The sequence below is a fragment of the Podarcis gaigeae genome (genome assembly GCF_964106915.1).
Source record: "Podarcis gaigeae genome assembly, chromosome: 1".
Classification (NCBI taxonomy): Eukaryota; Metazoa; Chordata; class Lepidosauria; order Squamata; family Lacertidae; genus Podarcis; species Podarcis gaigeae.
In genome coordinates, this window is record NC_139678.1 from 43,460,318 (window position 1) to 43,476,919 (window position 16,602).

The 16,602-nt window shown below is 39.3% G+C and overlaps 1 protein-coding gene and 1 long non-coding RNA gene across 3 annotated transcripts in view; one reads left to right on the forward strand and one right to left on the reverse strand.

The window, feature by feature from the left end:
• The window catches only part of LOC310847688, a 15,677-nt gene extending 6,918 nt beyond the window's left edge, over positions 1–8,759 (forward strand). The window contains exon 4 of the long non-coding RNA XR_014565964.1: positions 444–8,759. This is a non-coding gene — a long non-coding RNA (uncharacterized lncRNA). The remainder of the gene's footprint in view (positions 1–443) is intronic.
• Positions 6,441–16,383, reverse strand: OIP5 (Opa interacting protein 5). 2 transcript variants are annotated; one of them, XM_083745579.1, is made up of 6 exons: positions 16,063–16,374; positions 14,777–14,843; positions 13,620–13,739; positions 12,072–12,153; positions 9,624–10,289; positions 6,441–9,483 (listed from the first exon to the last, which is right to left on the reverse strand). In XM_083745579.1, exons 1-5 carry the CDS (start codon positions 16,334–16,336, stop codon positions 10,131–10,133), a joined length of 702 nt encoding a protein of 233 aa, XP_083601705.1. In that variant the 5' UTR covers positions 16,337–16,374; the 3' UTR covers positions 6,441–9,483; positions 9,624–10,130. The 2 variants fall into 2 exon arrangements, with proteins under 2 accessions (XP_083601705.1, XP_083601706.1); XM_083745580.1 differs by lacking the exons at positions 6,441–9,483; positions 13,620–13,739 and having other exon boundaries at positions 9,627–10,289; positions 16,063–16,383.
• Positions 16,384–16,602: the final 219 nt, after the last annotated feature.

Consider the following 16,602-nt stretch of genomic DNA (forward strand, 5'->3'; position numbering starts at 1 on the left):
CATAGTCTAAGTGTGCTGTATTGAAATTAAAACTGCTCACAGTTTCTGTTTATTCTCTGAAGTTTTCTTCCTCTGGCAATCTTTTTATTCCATTGCAATATTCGAATTAATTAGCATTTATCTCTGAAATAGGCTTATTTCATACATCTTGAATGATGTACCAGGTAGACTTCTAGCACTGCTCATAATGGTATATAGCATTGGCCACAGCAATCAGGATCTGTTCTTGGTGTGTGAAACCTGAGGGGTCCCAGAATAAGAACTGCTTGGAATACCCGGGGGGGGGGGTCACAGGCACTGTAATTCACCTGTAAAACAATTCCTCCAAATCTTTAAAAGTTCCAAGGTTCCCATAAAATGTGTATGTGAAGTCAGTTTCAACTTAATTTAGAGTGAAATTACTTTCTCTTTTAATTAGCTAATTTGTGTGTGTATGTTTCCAGGTCCTTTCCTGTTGACCCAACACAGGCTGCTAAAGGAGCTTTGACGGCTTCTGGTGAAGAAAACTCCTTCCTTTATCTCCATGAGGGAAAATGAAGAAGCACTGCTTATTTTCTGCTCCACTCCTTAACCTGAATTGGAGATGTAACGCCTGTATTATAGAAAAAATACTACTGTCCTTTCAGAGCAACTGAAATTAATGGCTGACATTTCACTGAAACATGCAAACTTTTTGTTCAGAGTTTTTGCACTCTATAAATGATTTTGCATATAGATAGAGGCATAACCCTAATTTGATTGGCATTTCCCCCCTTTCAAACTACCTTGGTAAAATAACTGCCTACTCTCAACATAGCATTTAGAGAAGCGAGCAAATTGATATATCCTTGGAACTTGTTACACAAACCTTTAAAGAAAATATTGTGCAGAAATAAAAGGATATACAGGTGTACTTAAAATGAGGAATAACTTCTTAAGAAGGAAAAAAAAAACAGCTTGCGAAATTGCCCTGTTGGAATTTTTCTCCTTTTAAAAGGAGCCAATTTATAGGTGTCCATCTTAATGCCATTATGTGAAGCAGTTGAAGCACAGTAGCATTTAGTAATTTTGTTCACTGTTTTGAGTAGACTATTAAAAAACAAAACTTGCATATATAAATTTACATAATTGCTGGAAAGGAGAGGTGATCCTGTCAGTTGCTGCTTTTCTAGCAAGATCCTTCCCAAGGGGTTGAAATCTTGAAACCAAACCCAGGAGCAATGGGTTTTACATGGTATCCCCAGTCTTCCTAGGGAATTCAGCAACAAAAGGAATAATACCTTTCTCCAAGCTTTTACCCAAAGGCACCAACTGATAGTGTAAAATATATGTGAAATTTCCCACCAGTTGGTTGAACAAAGACAACACATGCTCAGAAAGGGCTTCTTCACTAATTCTGTGGGTCACTGAAAGTTAAGGTGGAAATTCTGTTTCTAACATGTTTACAAAAGATGCTTTGTCTCAATTGCACATGATTCATATCGGACATTTTCTTTAGCATGGAATAATAGCTGATTATTAGCCACACTTTGCAAGAGTAGATTGATTCCTGGTTTTAGAAAAGTCTCCCCCGCTTCCTTATGCTGAAGCCCTCAGCACTGCACCTTCAGTCTTACTGAAAATGTGAGTTTAAAATCTGCCAATGGCTTCAAAATATTTTCAATCTGGGTAAAAAAATGGGAGTGCATGTTATAATGGCCAGTTTTGGTTATCAACATTTTTAGTGCTACTTGATGTCTGGTGTGAGGTAGCAATGGCAGTATTTCCTGTGATGGAAAACAGCAGCTGTTTGGGGTATTTAATAGTTTTGAAAGGAGCATCCCAAGCTAAATACTGGTATTTGCTCATCACTTAATCTTATGTTCCTTTTATATAATAAAAGATTCACATAAATACTTAGGAAAGCTTATTCAGATGCTTTCCTTAATTCAAATCAGTTTTTTAAAATGGAATGTTCAAACAGGTAAATATTTATAACTGCTAAACATAATCAGATTTATGACTTGGGTCAGCTTGCTGGGGGGAAATTGTCATGGTTATTTAGATTGGCTTTGAAGTATACTTAAATCCTAATTCAAATAGAAGTCCAGAAATAAAAGTAGTCGGATTTCCTTCTAGGTTATTCTGAACAGGAATTCCTGTTTAATTTATTGGGATTTTAGATATAGGGTTAGGCTTCTTAGTGAAACATTCTCTCATTCTGGAACTGAAAATACAGAAGACATCAAGTGTAGTGATGATTTGCTTCTATGTCGGTAGACTTTATGTTGTCTTCCCTACGTACTTCTCTCAGATTTAATTTGTAAAAGAATATGCTGGCACAGAGTGAAAATGTTTAGTTTCCCTAAATTGTCAGGATAGATATAAGAGAAAGTGGCCATATCAGTTGCACAAAATTCCAGCAAAGAACAACTCCCCCATCCCTTTCCCTCAAGCTCCCCTGACTACATGAGGACTCAGTTTAAAATCTTGGAGAAACGAGTGCTGTACATGGCCCAAGAAACCCGTTTGTAGTACTTCTCCTGTAGCATCTTAAAAGTACTGTGTCAAGGCAATACTGCCTTAATCTTTTTATTTTACATTTTTATCTTCATCTGTTCATGTTGGCAGGAAATCTTTCCCTTATGAAAAACAAATACCGGGCACGTGCAATAGTATAATATATACATATAAATATATTTTAATACTTGTGGACAAAATGTTACAAGTTGTTTGAGAACAACAAAATCACCAATGTCTTCCATTTTGAGATGTGTATAGTTCCATAAGCATTAGTGCTTTGTAGCAAAACTGTAGTGCCATGTTAGGATCAGTGCATGAGCCTAGTAGTACTTTTTTTACAATTTCAGAGTGACAAATTAACAAGGCTGATGGTGTAATTCATAAGAAACTGACAAGATTATGGTCATGGGCTAAGGATGCAGTGTCCTTTCTAGGCAATGATAGCATATATTGGTGAATAAAATCAGTAGCATGAGGAATCTTGAATCTGTAAGCAGGTAGAAGTGCACCTCAAGGAAACTACAGTTGAAACAGTCCTTAACAAATCCTTTTTTGGGCAAATAATATTTTGCTGCAATGGGAAAATTCACTGATCTCTTGGACTAAGAAGTTTCACAGATTTAAGTGTGCATAAGGCTAATCTTTGCCACAACATGTTCTCATAAAATGTCCCTTCATATATGACTGTTCTCCATTCAGAAGAGCCTATAAACTTTTACTCAGTTACCCACTAGTTGCATATTTGCTCATAAGTACCCTTATGTTAGAGCAGCACATCATCTATCAAGTTGAAAAAATGACTAAATTACAAATAACAACACTGCTACTGCTATTGAAGATTGGTAGTATTCATTTTTGAAAGCAAATGATTCTCATTTTTCTACTTCCATAGCACCTGAAGGAGTTTGCTGTTTTACAAATTTTTTAATCATTGCAGTACAACTATTTGGGTCACTAAGATGTCTCCCTGCTTATATTATCAATTTGCTTTTAGTTCAAATAAGTGAGATCAGCAATTCAGGTACCTGATTTTTCTGTGCATATCCTGTAGTCTGGACTGCTGTGATTTTGTTTTTAGAAAACAACTACTTGTAGCTTAAAGAGGATACTGCATCTTTTTCTTGGTCTTGTCTGTAAATGGCCACCTTGGTGAGGAAAAAAATATTTCTGGTTTTGGTTTACCATTGGCTAAAAAATCATAGGAAACAGTTAATTAACCACAACACAAGAGATCTATGTTTAAAGGTCTCTGCCTATTCTCCCTTGAAATTTGGGAAGGTGGGTTGTTTACAAATGAGCAGTGAGGACCTGAGCTCAGCCAAGGTTCTGTTGGGAAGAAATGTATCTGTCCCATTGAATGAAATAGTTTTTAGTGCTTGGGAGAATCAATTGATGGAAAAATACCTCTGAAACTGGAATGCAAAATAGCACAGTATGTAGGGGGAAAGAATCCCTGATGCAAATAAAGCCATAAGATGACTTAATCAATAGAACTTTAGTAGCAATAACTGTTTGCATGTAATAGGAACTACTTGCATTAGCAAGTATTGTATAGTAGAATAAATGGTACTAACCAAATAGGTTTGTGGTGCTCTGTGTTGCAGGGAGTTGCCTGACATGATGAGTTTCTCTTTAAAATGTTAGGAAATTCCTCAAAGGAAGTTGGCACTTGAATGCTTTATTGAGGAGCCTGTTTAAAACTCCTGCATAGCTCCCCCCCCCCCCAATTGATGCAAGTAGGGCAGAAACTTGTTGTGGTCATGGGCTAAAGATGCAGTGTGGATGAGAAAGTGGATGAACCCCTGTCCTCCTTTTCAATAGATAGCATGTAGTTGAACTTCTGGTGTGAAAGGGAACTCTTCAGAGACTGTGAACAGGGCCAGGTTCAACCTAAACATGCAATTTAGATTTGATTGTGGAAACTTGTTGCCATTACCTAAAGCTGGTTAGATGTGTCAAATTTTTGAGGAATGTTGGCAAGGTACAAAGCATCTTAGCACCTAGCAAGTGTTGTGTCTCCTGAAAATGTTATTTTTCTCTTTTAAAAAACCTTTTAAAAACTTGTACGCCTGTTACGTGGTTTCACTCTTAATTATAAAAGCTACTTTTGAGTTTGGAAGCTTCTATTCTAGATGGGTATGCCTGGCAATCTTTTACCCTCACCACTCTAGAGTGCAGTTCATACCTCTTTAAAATGCAGCTTGCACTAACCTAGTATGCATGTAAGACCATGTAAACTGTAAGCCTAATATGTAACTCTGCCTTAAACAGGATACAGCTGAAGTAGAACAGATTCATCTACAAGGTTGGGATGTATACTTGAAGGCTTTACCTTTATTGTTTTCCTTAATTGCAAGGAGTTATATCCTAGCTGGTGTGTGTCTGCCAATAGAAGGCTTTTGAATAGGGATCAAGGCTATTTTGGGTAGTTCCCCTCCCCTCAACAGCTGCCCATACTGTTCCAAAGGGCCCACCAATTCTCCAGGTCAGTTTTGAGTGGGAAGGAGGAATCACTGAAGAGTGCCTCAACCCTTTTTCCACTGATGGCTCCACTGTACTAAAGAGCCTTCCATAAGCAGAATATGGCCAGAGGGTAGTCAGTATCTATCATCAGTCTGATTAACACAGCCACCTGTTCAAGTGGATGGAAGAAGCCCATATTTTAAAAGTAGAATTGATATATATTCTGTACAGAACGACCCCTATATATTCATACTGTAATATGAGCTTTATGAATGGTTTCCAAAATAATGTTTGAAATCTGAATCAAGGAGACTGTCCTTTATATGTGAAAAAATAGTCAACAAAAACCTGTGACTATTTTGTTCACATCACAAAATATACAAGGCACTTTTTACTGTTTTCAAACAAACATGATTCTAGGGCTAAGGAAATTTGCACTTTGTTAACCATTCTGAGCAAACTGGCAGAATCTGAAAGGGATATCACAGCTATGCCACCAGTAGGACTTGCTTTTCTCTAAATTTATTTTGAGTTGCTGGTTTGCAGATACTTTTCAATTTGCAAAACTGGTGCTTGACTGACATAGTGCTGCTGCTACCCAATTTAATAAATAATGAACTTTTTAGCTTGGTATCTGGATGAGTGTGTGAGCTTCATACATGCAGGATTTGCTGTTGTGGTGCTTAGTCAGAAACATTTAGGATGTGGTTAACTGTTTGAAGATGCTTGGCTATCTTGCATAACCTCATAATGGAGAGCTTTGCTGCCTAGATCTATAGAAATGAGAGGTTCTGTTACTCTCCAGAGCAGCCTTTGCCAGCCTGGTGCCCTCCAGGTGCTTTGTGCTGTAGGTCCCATCAACCCCAGCAGCACATCCAAAACAACTGGAGGACACCTGTGAGAGGCAGCTTCAACAAATTGCACTTAAGCAGTTTGCACCTCAGTAGCTGTGGTATTTCAACTCCTGAAGGTTTAGCACTGAAATTTGTTTCCATAAGCAGTTAATGAGGGGAAAGATCTTTCTATGAAGTGGCTCTTCATGGCACATAAGCAGCACTTGGGGTATACGTGTGGTTCCCCCACCACCACCATGCCTTCCATTTATTCTCTTAACAGCCTTTATTCTATCAGTGGAGAACAGGATTTCATTCTAAGTATATTAGTGCCATTCTTTATGAATGGTTGCAGGGGGCTCTTTTTTAATAGTCTGTCTCTATTCTACATGTGCACTAGTTTTTACGATAAAATCCCCCTTACTTGACTTCTCCCTTTTAGACCTTTTATTCTTGCTTTGCACTTTGAAGAACAGTAATTATTGAGCAGTAGAAGTCCAAGCACAATACATGGGTGCCAATAAATGTGTTTTCCAAACAGGCTTCTGGGATATAGATGGTAAGTTTGCAAGTGGTAGCGTTGGATCTTTGCAACAGGATTTGGAGGCCTAAGCTGAACTGAATTTTTGTACCACGCTTTATTAAGTACTTGAAGATTGAGGGTGAGGGTGGGGGTGGAGGAAGGACAAGGAGTTTATGCCCTCACCCTGTACACAGAAAGGCAATGAGTTCTCCCTGCCCTGAAATGTAGAGGAATGGTCAGCTAAGTGGTGCTCCCCAAACACTGCAGGAATCAAAGCTTAGTACGGTCTCTGCTGTACAAAGAACTCATTTGTATGAAAGGACTCTTATGACAGGGATGTGGAAAACAAAATACTAGAGAATGAGAATATGTCCTGTGATGGGGCAGGGGAGAATGCCCCAAGGTGAAGATTTCCTACATGACTAGATGAGAAGAAAGCAGGTTTAGAGCTGGAAATGGGTTCTATGGGGGGGGGGGGGAGGATGAAAGCATTCGAGTTTGATCACTTGCTAGTTGGTTTTAGATGGAATTGTCAACTTTCCCTAATTACAGCACAATGAACATTCCAGAGTTTAGCATCTAAATAGTTGCAACTTATCTGTCCTCTGCCATCTTTGACAAACCCTTGGAAGGCAGATGAGGTTGTGAAACTCAAGTATGGAAAACATACATGGAAAATTGACAATGGCACATAGGCTCACAAACCAAGTCTTTTATAGAGGTAGTATTCTAATTATGCATGATTAAGATGTCTAGTGTTATAGTTATTACCAGTAAATTGATATATGCATTTATACATAATGAAGCAATAGGAACTAATATACCAATAGCTTGAACTTACTGCTTTGATTCTCAGATTTTGATTTTAGAGAACATTCTGTCTCTTTAAAGGAGGCAGAATGTACAGATAAGAGAAGCATGACACCAAAACTGTGTATTTGAAAGAAAAATTAGCAGAATGAGCCCTTTTGACCTCTTACCAGGTTCATTGTGTTCCCTTGAGCCTACATAATATGAGCATGGTTGGTGGTAAGATGGGTTTCTTGGCTGCGGCAATTGTACAAATAAAAAAGGTGCAGAGTTTCAGAGTACAGAGAAGGCACTAGATGAACCCCAAATAGGGCAATAGCAAAATGTTGTATGTAGTAGGAATTTTCAGGTAACAAGAAGGAAGGAACCTGGATCACAACCTGTTGGCTGCAAATAAATGAGAATTTAGGTGGATGAAATCATTAAGCAGTCCTCACTCTTCAGGTATTGAGTTTAAATGACAGGTTCTCCTCGCCAGGTATCTCTCACCTTGTTAGGCAGCTATACCAAGATGAACTGGTTTCAGACCAGCATTAATACATCTTACAATAACTAATCTGAAAATGGCAAAGTTTTGCTTTAGACACAAAGCAAGTTCAAGCTTGCTATGTAGCAGTGGAGCTTGCTAACTAGATTCAAGAGGGTAAATGGCACCCCCATAAAAATTATTGGTTTAGTTACAAAAAAAGTAATAAGTGGGTGCATTTAATGGTAGAATATATATGCCGAATACATATTAAATATTAAGTAGAGGATGGTAGAGGCATAGCCCTTGGACTAGAAAATTATTTTCCTAATGTGAAGGTGCTGCTTAAAATAAACACTGAGTTTAAAGTTCCTTAACTAGATTATGGCTATACTAGTTTATGCAGAGCAAGTTACAAATACTTCTTCATATCAAAGTTTGCTTTCTCATAGATCTGAAAAAGGATTTGTTATGGCAAATCTGTATTTTATGTTAGTGGTTATTTTCCCAATCATTTATTTTAAGCTTGTTATAGAGGCCATATTTTTTACATTGCCAGTTTCGGTAATTAGTAGCTGCCAAATAGATGTAAGAATATTGGAGATGTGAGTGAAGGCTTTTAATGACATCAGTTTGACTTCCCCTCTGATTTCATGTTAACATGAAAAGACTCCATAGTATTGTATCATTGAATTGTTTTCCCCGAACTCTGTCCCTCTTGTAGGTTGTGATTTAGGTCTCTGCTAATTAATTTCTTCTTTCAGAGCAAAGAAAAGATTGTCTTTGCAAATGCATAGGATAACTGATCATAATAAAAGGATTGTGAAAGCTCGAGTCTGGGGAAATGTACAGAAACATTGTATAAATTCTAGAAGTAGGCTTACATTTTGTTAACTCACTTGAACAAGCAGAACAGACAAGGAAGGTATATGCCACTGCAAACTATTTACTCCCATTGCACAATTATGTAACAAATACCACAAATCTACCCCTGTATATATCTGAAGATTTCCAAAAGGCAGCTTGCTTTTATATCTATGCATCTTTTGGGGAGGGAAAGAGGGTGTTAAAATTATTATTTTGACACTGTAAACAATAATTGTTCAAAACTGAACCTGGAAACTCTGCACCTGTATACAATTTTTTAGCAATAAAGCAGCATGGGCTGAGAATGCACTTAAAATGCCATTGTGTCGTTTCTTCTAGGACAAACTCTTGAAACGATAGAAATGTAGGTTCAGATATTTCAGTTTGCCTTCATTGTGGAGCAGAAGATGTTTAATCATTGCAAGCTTATATGATTGCTGTGAAACCCCAGCAGCTTTTTAGCACAGCTGAGCCACTTCATACTCTCATGTATTTCTCAACAATTATGTCATCGGTTGCCATGTGTTTTGCAGTGCCTCTTCTCCCTCCTCTTCCCAATACAGTGGTACCTCGGGTTACATACGCTTCAGGTTAGACGCTTCAGGTTAGAGACTCCGCTAACCCAGAAATATTACCTTGAGTTAAGAACTTTGCTTCAGGATGAGAACCGAAATTGTGGTCTGGTGGTGCAGCAGGGGACGCCATTAGCTAAAGTGGTGCTTCAGGTTAAGAACGGACCTCTGTAACGAGTTAAGTACTTAACCCGAGGTACCATTGCACAGGGCTTTAAGTTTTTTTCTGAAAACTTATCAGGTGGTGAAATGAATAGGAAAGCAGCGCCATCAAACATAAGCTAACCGGTCAGTCCATTCTGTCAAATTTGTGTCTACACCATTTAAACAGCACTGGAATGCACATTCTTACTTTGGACTTGAAATTGTTTTTATTGTTAAATTGCTTTGAGATGTTTCATAGGAAGCAATTCATAAAGTTAATAAGAGATACAGATATGTAGGCTGCCTCACATCTGTACAAGTTTTCTAACCCAGTGTTTCCCAACCTTGTGCCTCCAGATGTTTTTGGCCTACAACTCCCATCATCCCTGACCACTGGTCTTGCTAGCTAGGGATGATGGGAGTTGTAGGCCAAAAACATCTGGAGGCACAAGGTTGGGAAACACTGTTCTAACCTATGCTCCATCTTTGGTAGTTTAGGCAGCATTTAAAAAACCCTGTTAGCATAGAATTCAACTGGTGTTACAGTTCAAAATTTACTGTTCAAATTTGATGAAATTTTAATAGTTTTTAAATTGACACTTTTAGTTTACACAACAGGTTATTGGGTAGACTGAACTGTCTCAAGCCAAATTTAAAATAAAATGCTGAATTGAAGCCAACAAAACTGAACAAGCTGTACATTTCCTCTAAACAGAGGCTGCAAATGCATTCACTGTATAGTTTAGGATAGTATTAACAGATGCAACAATTCCAAAAAAATCCAGGCTGAACTATGTGTGCACATATAAAAATATAGCAGTTCATATGCTTTGTGTAATCCATTTGCCAGTCCAAGACACACTGCCATTTTCAAATACTGTACAACCAAAACAGTGGTTGTGTGAAGACAAGTTACAACCTCATGTTCATCACAGCCAAATGCAGATATGTGACTGCAGAAATTCTACCAGTTAGTTGTTCAACTTCTTCCTTGTTCCCCCCGATGCTTGGCCATGTAGTCTTACTTTGTAGACCTGCTTTTCAGACATCAACTTCTGCTGGTTTCTTTCTTCGAGTTTCTCAATCAACCGTTCTATCCGTATGTGCGCTAAAACAAGGCTCTCCTTTAACTACAAAAAATAATAATCGCCAAGCTTAGATAAAACGAAGTGATGCAGAAAACCAATTATATCAGCCAAATCTTGGTCAGTGAGAACAAAAAATTGTCCAATATTTTAAGTCTAGCGACACACCTTGTAACTATGCATTTGAGAGGCATCTCTATTAAAGGTGTGGGAGAAAATCAACATTGCACCAAAGCTATTCTGTCAGGTCAAGTATTTGGGCTTGCTAGATGAATGGATCCCCTTTACCTGTTTCAGGTGTTTTCTCAGCCAAACACCCCCTTGACCCAATTATAGAGGGCACAGGGGAAGGAGGGGGGAACCCCAGTGCACAAGCAGAAGTCCTTGTTCAGGGTCTCTCTCATGTATCTTGGGAAAGTGACCAGGGCAGCTGAGCGCTCCTTCATGATAACTCTCCAAACTTGATTGGCATGAACCCAGCATGCTGACAACCAATATTTCAAAAACCGTGTAAGACAGTTTGTCATGTGCAAATTTGGTTCCACTTGCTCCTCACCTTTTAGCCCACCTCACTGGCCTCAGATGAAAGCCAGTACTGTCAGCTGTGTAGTCTGACATCTAATCATACTTGGGAAGATTTAAACTCAGATCGGTCCCCTATGGCCTACCATAGCTGTTTGCTAGCATGGCCAAAGGTTGCTCATCCCTGATTTAAACAGTTCTTGATCTAAAGAAATGATGAAGCTGTACAGGGCCTGTTCCAAACCTCCCCAAGCTGCACAGGATCCACTGCGGCAGCTATTTCATTTGGCATTTGGGTAATGGCAGCAGCCTCAGAATATGTGAGAGGAGTCCACAATGCAGTTCCTACCAGAACTAGGGCAACATTAATGCAGGAAGAAGCCGTGCTGTGGACTCCTCTTTTATAGCACAGGAATTCTGTTTCCTCAAGTGGCACAGGAAAGTCAAGCTGGAACAGCTCCTATTTGTCTCAGATAAAGTGAGGACACACACACTGAATATTGTATTAGTAAGAGTATACCATATTTGCCTTTGGCATTCGGCTGCCAAATGTGTTCATGTGCTCTTTGGTTTAAATGAACAAAGGACTGCATTAAGCTCAATTTTATGGACTGCTTGTTTTGAAAAGCTTGTTTATGAAAATAGGATGCTGTAGTTAGTTTCCAGAAAATATTTATAATTTAAACTGAAAAATGTTAATATTTACTAGTTTAAAGTATAAATGTTTTCTGGAAACTAACTAGAGCATCCTATTTTCATACAACCATGTGCTTGAAAGAACAACCGGTGTTGGCTAAGTGTGCCTGGGAGCTATTTTTTTCTATTTCACAGACTTGGAGGGTTGCCTTTGGTTTGCCAAGCCTCAAAACAGTTTGTGCTCATTATTATTACTAGAAAAGAGCCTATGTTTCTATGTTCCATAAATGTCTGAAAGACTGCTCTGACTACTCCTTTTAACCTCAGTCTAGTATATTGTGCAACAGTTTATAAGAGAAACCCAGGTTTAAATTCTGCCCTGTCAAAGACTATCAGCACAATTCTATCTATGTCTGCTCATAAGTAAGTCATATTGAATCAGTGAATTCAGTGGGCCTTATACTCCCAGGTGAATGGGGTTAGGATAGCAGCCTAAAAAAAGTTCACTAGACGCTCTCTGTTGCAAGGGTTGCAAAGCTGATAAGAGCACTTAACATGTTTTGTAATGGTACATATTTTTGTACATTAGTCACATTTTTATCTGCCCAGTTCTCCTGTGAGAAGGGGAAAACAGTAGTTAACAAACACAAAAAACAGAAGAACACTTACTTTCTGTACTTGTTCCTTTAGGCTCACAGGAGGACAGGTCATCTTTGAGGCTTCAATTGTCGTTTTAGTTTTTAACAAGTAACTGAAAAATAGGTTAAAAGACAATACATTTTGAAATTAGCTGATCAGTCATAGGAATGTATGAATAAAGAAGAAGATAAACATTTATATTGCAATTTTTCAGAATATTGCGTTCACTTTTTTCAACATTTTATGTCTACTCCAGCAAGAGAAATCTAAATATTCAAAAATGAAGATTATGAATAATAACCATTTAATAGTATTTTGCCAACATCCTGATTTCACTGATTATATCCTAACTTGTGATATAATTTCCTGAAATTACCGTATTTTTTGCTCTATAAGACTCACTTTTTCCCTCCTAAAACAAGGGGAAATGTGTGTGCGTCTTATGGAGCGAATGCAGGCTGCACAGCTATCCCAGAAGCCAGAACAGCAAGAGGGACCACTGCTTTCACTGCGCAGCGATCCCTCTTGCTGTTCTGGCTTCTGAGATTCAGAATATTTTTTTACTTGTTTTCCTCCTCCAAAAACTAGGTGCGTCTTGTGGTCTGGTGCGTCTTATAGAGCGAAAAATACGGTAATAGGTTTCCACAATCTCATACTGCAGTACATTTCAGATTCGTAACAATGTATTTTGAAGGACCTAATTATTCAATATACAACACTTATTTTATTTTCAAGAAAATAACTTCTCGCCTCTCCTGTCCCTTCCTCAAGTAGGCTAAACTTTTGTGGTCATAGATCACTTCTATTTTATAGCCAGTTTTAAGCCCTTTCACACAGCATATTCAAAGGTCAATGCCTTATCATGAAGTAATACTTAAGCAGCCAATCCACTGTCATCCACTGAAAAGCATCGTCTTGAGCTGTGACATTACGGTTTCTCATTCACAAGTCAAAACACAAGACTGCATGATCATTGTTTAGTGTAATAGCAAGGCTATTCAAATCCCAAGTCAGCCATGAAGCTCACTGGGTGACTTTGGACCTGTACTTCCCACTAACCATATAATACTGGGCTGTTGGGAATCTAAACAGGAAGGGAAGCAGTCCCCTGAGCTCTTTGTAGAGGTGATGGGATAAAAAGGTCGTGGTGGTGGGACAATTAAGTGAAGTCGCCCTTAAGATCAAGAAAATATGAATGGTACTTTCCAGTGGCTAATTGAATAAATCTCCTAAACTTGTATCCCACTGGAAAATTAGTTTCAGATCAGCTCTCATAACAGCAAGGTGTTACTATTGGAATAGTTATTTTCAGTTGTATAAATGCCTGCTTCTACCCAAATATTAGCTACACGTGGTGCTGCTGTAACTACCACAGCATAGTGTCTACAAATGATGCCATCAGCCAGTATCTCTTTTGGAAAAGCCTTTTTTAATCTTTTGCATGCCTTTTTATGAAACCTTCATGTATAAACTTATACAGGATGTCTTGTATGTGTCAGTTTGTTACCCTTCGTTTTACTGGAGTTTATCCGCATGACTTAACCATCTGATCAGTTCAATATGCATCTGGATACTAACCATATGATGTCGTCCTTCAAAAGGCAAAAGAAGCCTCGCAGGTGAGCCAGAGGTTTTGAACAATAGAGTCTGAAACCTACTCCCGCTTTACATTCTCGACAGTACAACATGTTGTAGGTGCTGGGGGGAAAAGACCAGGTGTGAAGTCAGCATTCTATAATGTGCTTTATGACCAAACTAGGGGCTTCAGCCACCATAAGAAACATTTTTGGAATTTGCCCTAGAAAATCCAGAATTATTCAGTTATAAAAACCAAATTTAAAGTACGGCAACTTTTTAGAAGTATGCATCTTTCCATTAGTAGATAGCAGGCATAGGCAAACTCGGCCCTCCAGATGTTTTGGGACTACAATTCCCATCATCCCTGTCCACTGGTCCTGCTAGCTAGGGATCATGGGAGTTGTAGGCCAAAAACATCTGGAGGGCCGAGTTTGCCTATGCCTGGTATATAGTTTCCAAGTTTACAGGGGAGAGGGTGTTGCAAAAGCCTGTCTGAACATATTCCTAGTGATAAGAATGCAGCATGGTTTCCTTACTACAGAATATGCATCCTTAAACAAAAGATGCTGCATTCATCCTAAATATTTACAAAGAAGTCCTATGGGGGCAGTGGTGGGAGAATCCAAGGTGGATGAAAAACCAAATCAAAAGCTCTATGGAGCTGGTAGGGCACAAAATTGGGGTGGGGAACAAGGAGGATGTTTCCGAATTTCTTATCATAGAATTGGAAGAGACCACAAGGGCCATTGAGTCTAACCCCCCTTCTTTCACTGGTTCCCATAACATCTTATTGTTTCCACAGTCAGAAAGCTAGAGAAGGCAGAAACACTTCTCTGCCCAGATCTTTCTCTATCTATACTCTTCCAGGACCCCAGGATACCTGCCCCAGGAAACAAAGGAAAGAAGAGATGCAAAAAGAGCCATTTCTCGGAGACAAAGGATGCTCATTGGGAATGAAATAAACATTTACTTAAGCCAGGCATTTTATTTTTAAAAGTACTAAAAAAACAAGTCTGGCAAATAAAGTATTATTTATTTCATTAGCCACCTTCTCCAAGTCACATGCAAATAGAACAAAAAGGTGGCATATGGTTCCAAGATATTCTTGCTCTTCTAAGCATCTGATGTAGTAAATTTTAATTAAAAAAACAACTCACCATCCATTGAGGTCTCCTTCAATGCAGACCATCAATTTATCTTCCACTACAACATCATTTGTAACCTCTGAAAAGAGAAGCAGACCTTTTACAGATTGAATAAAGCTAAGAATTCATCAATACATTACATTCAAACACTTTATTTCATTTAATACTTATTCAGGGACCTGTTAATACACCTGTAAATTATTCAAATAGATCTCATAGAAACAAGACTATCTTCATGCTTGAAAAATAAGAGACATCTACTGCTAGAATCACTGCAACATGCACTTTAGGTTTAATATATATTATTACAGGCATATTTAAATTACTGAAGCATTTTACACAAGCTAAGATCTAAATTTAAAATGTCACTTTCAGAAATCATAGTAGAAAAGGGACTCTCACTGAAGATTGCAAAAGTGGATTCCTGTTATGATAGAAATTAATGCTGTACTTTGGAATTCACACCATTATTTAGATCATAGCTTGATGTTGATTTATATAACATTCATTAAGATTAACCAGTTTATTGGTTTGGAAATGAAAGCTTCTGAACTCCTCATGGCTATGCCACATGAGGGGAAGAGGCGGGAATCACCCCAACAGAAGGCTCTCCACAGCTTATTCACATCACACTAAACTGGTTTAGTGTGTGAATGTGAATGTGGCCTTCTCAGCCTCAGAATGGTTGTGGGAATAAGGGCAAGTGGAGTGTCATATATGGCCTGCGGTCCACATTCATGCTTGGCCAACCCCTGTAGGGTCGGGGTCGGGGTCGGTCTCTCTCTCTCTCTCTCTCTCTATATATATATATCTACTGCTGCCAATACTGGCAAGGTCTCATGGGACTACATCATTTTTGTTTTTTAAATGTATTTTTATTGCTTCTATTTCTTATGCACTACATTTCAGTTTGAATTACAAGAAAATACAACATAAGAAATGAAAGCAATCAAAATCAAACAGCACCTGGCAGAAGACATAACAGAAATCATGAGCCACGACCACCAACATTTTTCAAGTGGCAGGGGCGGATTGAGACCATCGGCTCAAATCTTTTAAATTCCATGTTTTGAGCTTCGCACGGCCCCTACACGAATGTAACAGGCGTAATGATAACCCGTGTACATTGCCACGTGCGAAAACAATCCTGCGTGTATTTATTTGAACATTTGTGCAGCCTGATTGATGAAGAGCCCGGTGTAGTTCGCGCCTTTTCTTTTTCTAAAGAAAAGAAAGCGCCCTTCCCTTTTCGCTCCGAGGCTGCCAACCCAACACTCAAAAGAGTGCGACCCACTCACTGAAGCAAACGAGAAGGCGGAGCTTCTCCTCCTGGGCGCAGAGATGCAGCGAGTCGCCCAGCACCGAGCGGCAACCGCGGCACTGGTAGAGCACGCAGTCCTCCAGCCTGAGACTCCGGGAGCCCGGAACCCGCTCCCCGGGGTTCTCCGGAGGCTTTGCGCTTTGCTGACCATGGCGGCAGCTCTTCGTCCCGGGTTCCGCCCGATCCACTCTGATCACGCCTCCCAGTCGGGGCTCCTGGAAGAAAAGCTCCAGCTGCCGCCGCACGGCCATGTTGCTTCCCGCCAACTTTTCAAACCTAGTCCCCACCCCCTGGGGGGCCTATTGGGGCAGTCCCTCATGACGCTAGCAGGCCTTCCCCCTCCGATTGGGTGCCGCTCTTACTCCTCAAGCTTTCCCCAACCAATCGCGTTTTCCACCCAAAGGGCGCTTTTGTTTTACCTCGGGAGCGTGTTGAGAGCCGGAGAAGCCTTCGCGCCTTTTCGAAACAAGGAAACGAAACGGTGGTGTTTGTTTGTTTTTAATTATTTATTTATTTA